The sequence below is a fragment of the Cheilinus undulatus genome, linkage group 22, assembly GCF_018320785.1.
Source record: "Cheilinus undulatus linkage group 22, ASM1832078v1, whole genome shotgun sequence".
Lineage (NCBI taxonomy): Eukaryota > Metazoa > Chordata > Actinopteri > Labriformes > Labridae > Cheilinus > Cheilinus undulatus.
Genome location: NC_054886.1, coordinates 15,252,261 through 15,258,117, shown reverse-complemented (window position 1 = coordinate 15,258,117; position 5,857 = coordinate 15,252,261). Strand labels below are relative to the sequence as shown.

At 38.7% G+C, this 5,857-nt stretch overlaps 1 protein-coding gene across 1 annotated transcript; it reads left to right on the top strand.

Annotated features, from left to right (window-relative positions):
* The first annotated feature begins 723 nt into the window (after window positions 1-723).
* mrpl52 (mitochondrial ribosomal protein L52) lies at window positions 724-3,238 on the top strand. The gene is made up of 5 exons (XM_041779823.1): window positions 724-812; window positions 1,173-1,242; window positions 2,646-2,713; window positions 2,810-2,874; window positions 2,960-3,238. The coding sequence occupies exons 1-5, from the start codon at window positions 779-781 to the stop codon at window positions 3,110-3,112; spliced, it is 390 nt and encodes a 129-aa protein (XP_041635757.1). The 5' UTR covers window positions 724-778; the 3' UTR covers window positions 3,113-3,238.
* Window positions 3,239-5,857: the final 2,619 nt, after the last annotated feature.

Sequence of the window (5,857 nt, the reverse complement as noted above, 5' to 3'; positions counted from 1 at the left end):
CCCCTCAATTTTTACTTGTGTAATTTTTTTCTTAGTAAGGGTAGACAAAATAGATTCCACACAGTGCCTTGTATTTTTTTTACCCTTTGATTGTTTTTATAAATCAGTCATGGTCAATATAATTTGGCTTGTTGACAAAAATCTTTTGTGTCAAAGTGAAAACAGATTTCTACAAAGTAATGTCAATTAAATAGGAATATGTAAGTTAAAACAAGTGATTTGATAAATATAGTTATAAAGTAGTAAAGAGATAAATAAGTTGAGATTTAAAAAAAAACGATATTTGTGTATATTTCTTATTATGGGGACACAAATTAAATTAGATGTATGGATGTATTTATGGCTTACGGATCTTTGCCACATTTTTCGAGGCACAATGAAACAATGAAAACAGCTCTGTAACCCGCTTTTGGTCCCTACCACCAGTTTAGAACCAGGTCACGGGTCCATGTTTTGGCTGATGAGTCAATCTAGTACTTTTTACATTAAAAAGCATGCAGCATCAGGTAGCACGAGGGAATAAGTAGCCTAAATAAAGTATAAGCAATTCCAGTTCATAGAACCATACTATGAACTGAAACAGAAAGAAAAAAAATACATTTTAAACACCACAAAAAAAAAGTGACAGTATGAAAGCGTAATCCACGTTTTAAAAGGCAATTTAAACAGGCGTGATTTTACTTATTATTATTATATTTATTTTCTTACCAACCAACAAAAAAGCTCTCGGTGTTTCTTTAGCTCCACCCAGTGGTCTGTGCGAAATAATGCAGGCAACATGGCGGCGCCCGTCAGGACATTGTGCTGTTCAGGTGAGACAGAGGTTACTTACTAAATAGGTTGTGTTTAAGCCCCATTAAACCACTCAATGAAAAGATATACATTCCGCAGAAATAATCTTGCATCAGTCGCTTTTTTTTTATCAAGCCTTTCGTTTAAATATCCCATGAAAAGGAACGATTAGTATCAGAGCTAATGCTAACACTGCTAAGCAGTTTTGTTGGAAAGCAGTTTTTATTTAATCGTTGTTTTGGAGAAAAACTTATCTGTTTGGTGCGTTTTTGTGTATTTTCTTCATTTAAGCTGTAGAGATAACGAAGCGCTGGGATTTTTATTTTTAGTGGTTAACTCCAGATGACAGAAGATGTTCTGTTTGCCTATTTGTTTTTCAGTTTTGAGGCTCTCCAGCAGAAACTTCAGCACAACATGTGGAGTACAAGCTGGAGATAAATGGAGGAAAGAGTAAGTTGACTCTTAATGTGTCTCATTGCGTGTGTTTGCAAGCAGGTTTCCCACTAAACCTGGAACATAGATGACCAATTCCCAGTCGTTAAGATGACTTTACATTCGTACTGGCCAAAATTTCAACTAATGTGGAAGAAATATTTATGTGAGTACTTAAATAATAACTTGAAATACCTGCAGAAGATACCTGGTCTTTCTATGGAGAGGCTGTTACAAGTGTTGATTTTGTCAGCTAGAACAATGACTAAAATTGATAGTTGAGCACCTTTTCCATGAGGAAGACCATTCTAAGACTAGCTAAAAAAAAGATCTGTCTTGATAAAAACTCTGACGAAGAGTAAGGCTAGTTTCACACCATAATGTGAGTGCTACTATCTTAAAGTCAAGATTTTGGGGATAAAATAAAATCTTATTAATGTAATAAACAGCAGATATTAGACAACCACACTGTGTTATAAGCTAAAAGAGAAAGAATTTCATTGTTGTTAAATCCAAAATATAGTTTCACTCGTTCATCAATACATGTTTTGTAGACACAAGTTGGGATTTGCTCTTTCTTACAGTCCTCAGTACTAGTCACACAGGACTTGTATCACCTGTTGACCTCAGATAATTCATGAATTACCCATGACGTCAGAGTCTGGTGCGATGCATTTGCACGGCATAAACAAAGTCAAAGTAAACACATTTACATTTCTGCATAAAAGTGAAAAATGACATAAAAGCTTTATGTTTAACCCTCTTTCATGCAGTGTTTTTTGCACTGAGGAGAGGCCGCTCTGCCATAAAGCCCAAATCCATGGAGGGCTGCAGCAATGGTCATCCTTCTGAAACTTTGTTCCATCTCCATAGAGGATCTCTGGATGTCAGTCAGAGTGACCATCAGGTTTTTGGTCACACCTTCTGCACTGATTGCTCAGTTTGGCCAGGTGACCAGCTCTTGGAAGAGTTCTGGTTGTGCCAAACTTCTTCTATTTGAGAATTATGTAGGCCACTGTGCTCTTATGAGCCTTCAGTGTAGCACAATTCTTTTTGTAGCCTTCCCCAGATCTGTGCCTTGCAACGATCCTGTCTCTGAGCTCTGCAGGCAGTTCCTTTGACCTCATGGCCTTCTTATAGAGAGGAGTGTGCCTTTACAGATCATGTCCAATCAGTTTGATTTATCACTGGTGGACTCCAACCAAGGTGTAGAAACATCTCAGTAAAGATTAAGAGAAATGGGAGGAACCTGAGCTCAATTTCAAGTATTTTTGGCTCTGAATACTTATGTCAATGTGATATTTTTAGTTTTTCTATTTTTGATAAATGTGCAACATTTTCTAAAATACTGATTTTACTTTGTTGTGATGGCCAAAAACATTAATGATTGTAATGTTTTGTTTTGTTTATTTTACTTGCAGACATGGACTTGCCCGCACTGGTTCAGAATATGGTCCTCTGACTGATCTTCCTGACTGGTCATATGCAGGTAGTTTTTATTTCAGTCATGTTAGAAGACATTATCAGAATCAGATGGGGTTTTTGGGGCACACTTTGTTACTTCTATGTTTGTGTGCCCACACAGATGGAAGACCAGCACCTCCAATGAAAGGGCAGATGAGAAGAAAGCAGGAGACCGAGGTTTTAGCAGTGGGTATCAACATGCGCTTTACTTTTTAATATTAAACTTGTTTCCCCCCTTTCATGTTTCCTTTGTGTAACCCTCTTCCCACAGAGACGTATTGTGATGCTGAGTTCAGAGATGGACCGAGGCATAGAAGCGTGGAAGGAGAGGCAGGAGGAGGCCAAACGAGCGGAGGAGCACAAAAAATCTCTTCTACTCAAACCTAAAGGGAAGCTATTAATCAAGAAAAATTCTCAAAGCTAACAAGCTGTTAAAAGTGTAATTTTGTTGCAAATATATTTAGCGCCAGTGTATTGAATATATTTATGTAAACTTTTCAAGTCTTCACTTCCATTGGATTTCAGCAATAAATGTTGTTTCTGATTTATACCTCAAACATGACTTTTTGGATGTCTGAGTTAAATTAAGGAGGTAGTATCCATTTTCTTCCACCAGGGTGCACCAGTTATCCTTTTTTAAGGCTCTGTAAGGACTCCCAACGCCATTTTGTCTGCTGTTGGCATCAGAAAAGGAGTGTTTTGGGGGGAGGAGCTGCCAAACAAAGTCACTCTGATTCAGGTCTTTGCTTTGTGTATTTATAAGAGAAAGTAAGAGTGAGAAAGTCACACCTAAGCATTCTGTAGCTATGCTCTTACTCTAAATACACAACCAAAAACAAAGAAAAAAAAAAATAGTAAGTCATGCCAAAACTAGACTAAATTCAAAGTTTTTGTCTCTGGATGAAAGGCAAAAAATTTAAGGCAATATTTCTGAAAGTTTTGGGCAGTTCTTCAGTCTTTATAGCTTCATTTTAAAGCCCTTTATACCACACAAAATAAAGGAAAAAGCCTGTAGCCTGATGTCTGGAAAGATAATTAGCCAGCTCAAGCCATGATGGCAGAAAGTTTCATCCCACTGGAAGCAATATTTGCAGGGATTTGATCAGTAGAAACACAACCTGAGCACCATTATTTTGAAGCATATGAAATTAGCTCAATTAAATATGAAACTTTATTTCCTTTTTGGTTATTTTAAAGTTGCCATTTTGGGTTCTTTTGATCGGAAAAAAGAGTAAGATGTGCAGCACATCAGGTTCAGTGCAGGGACATTTTGCAGCTGTGCTTTTATAGTCAGCTTTCATTTCAAGTGACTGACTTAAAAACACTATTTACAAAATGAGGTAACCCCCTCCTCCTCTATCCCCCCTTTACTTTTGCTTGTACTCCCTTCTTCCTCACGTTTTTCACTCTCTCTCTCTCTCTCTCTCTCTCTCTCACTCTTCTCTTGTTGCAGACTTCAGCAAAGCCTCACTGTAATTAGGGCCGCTAGCCGCTGAGTTGCAGATTCTTTTCAGTGGAGATGGGGAGTTTTCTCTCCCTCCTCTTTTTCTCCCTTTCTTACATTTTCATACAGCTGACCAAAGGAGCTGACTGTTTGAGGTCTTACAGAAGTGTGTGTGAGCACAGAAACAGGCCACAAAGGGTGTTAAAGACAACAAATACAGTAGTAAGAAATGCTGAAGTGGGTTAATTGCACATACACCCTCACAGCTGCACCATCAAAGTCCCCACCACCATCACTGAGAGAAATGTAACTTCGTTCTTTCTTTTTCACATCCTGCTTCTCTTCTGTGAATGTCTTTCTGCTCTCCTTAAAAAAACTCCCCCCATCCTCCCCCGTCTCTTTCCCCTTCCTCTCCTCCTCCTTGTGTTGTTTTGGTTTTGGGGAAATGAGAACCAGATGTTGCTTATTGTGCAGAAGTCAGCAATGGATGGAGGGAGGGAAGGAGGGAGGAGTTGTTGGGTTTTTTAAGGGGGTGAAGGGAGCACTCGGTGAGGTCAGTCTGCGAGGATACAGGATGGAGGATTAGCTGGTATGTCACAGACCAAAAGCAGGGGGGGGTCCAGGAGGGCTGAAGGAGGATGAGCAGGGCCCAGGGTGCAGAGTCAGGGCGTGGTGGGATGGGATTTGTGAAGACTGATTCAGCAAGTTGTTCTCAAAGACCACTTTCTGACCTGGGTGTTCCTAGAGTGTGGGGCACCCTGGGTAGCATGTTTGACAAAAATTACACCACCTGGACATTTTTATAACTGCACAACAGTACAAGAGCTAGCATTTGAGAACCAGCACCGTGAGCTAAAGCTAGGATTGTTTCTGACTCTGCATTTTGAGCTTCTGAATTAGCCCCTTTTTCCAACATAGGATAATATTTTAACCCTATTTTGCATTTAAGTTGGTCAGGCTGTTACTACTCACTGTTATTTATTACATAAAAGATAAAGAAGAAGCACTTAAGTAAAAGTTGTAAAAGTCTACACTAAAATCCAACTGAAGGTAAAGCGCACCATGTCATTTATAAAATACACTTTACTGCAAAGGCTCTCTTAAGTACATCTTAATGCATGACCACACAGTCTAGTTTATGTTTCCAAATCTGTGGTTGGACCCCCTCTTATGGGTCACAAGCTTAATATGGGGGTCATTAAATCATTAAGAAGTAACTAAACTGCAGAGTTTCAGCTGAGGTACATCTAAAAAAGCCTTTAGAACATCATGGAAAGGATGGGGAGGGAGAGGCGTTTAGACACGCCCACTTCCACCTTCTTGCTGTCCCTCATCAGCCACAACATCATCATTATCTACATATTTAAGTTAGCCTTAGCTACATTTGCTAAAGCTCACATTGATTAAGTTGAATTAACTACAATGTAGCTAACAATGCTACATAACTAACGTCACTACAGCTAAGCTCAAAAGCTAACATACTCACATTGGCTTAGGTAGTAACATTAGCTAACATAGCTTTAGCTAAAGCTAACAAAGTGAGCCAACGGTTATGTAGGTATTTATACAACAAGTCTATACATAATTTAATCCCTGATTAGACCTATGACCTTTTTTCTCTCTTTATTTATGAAATGCTGTTGGGTCTGTAATGTGTGAAATGTGGATATTTCATGAATACAACTGCCATGTTACCAAGTTCATATTTTTTCAGCCTTGTTCTAA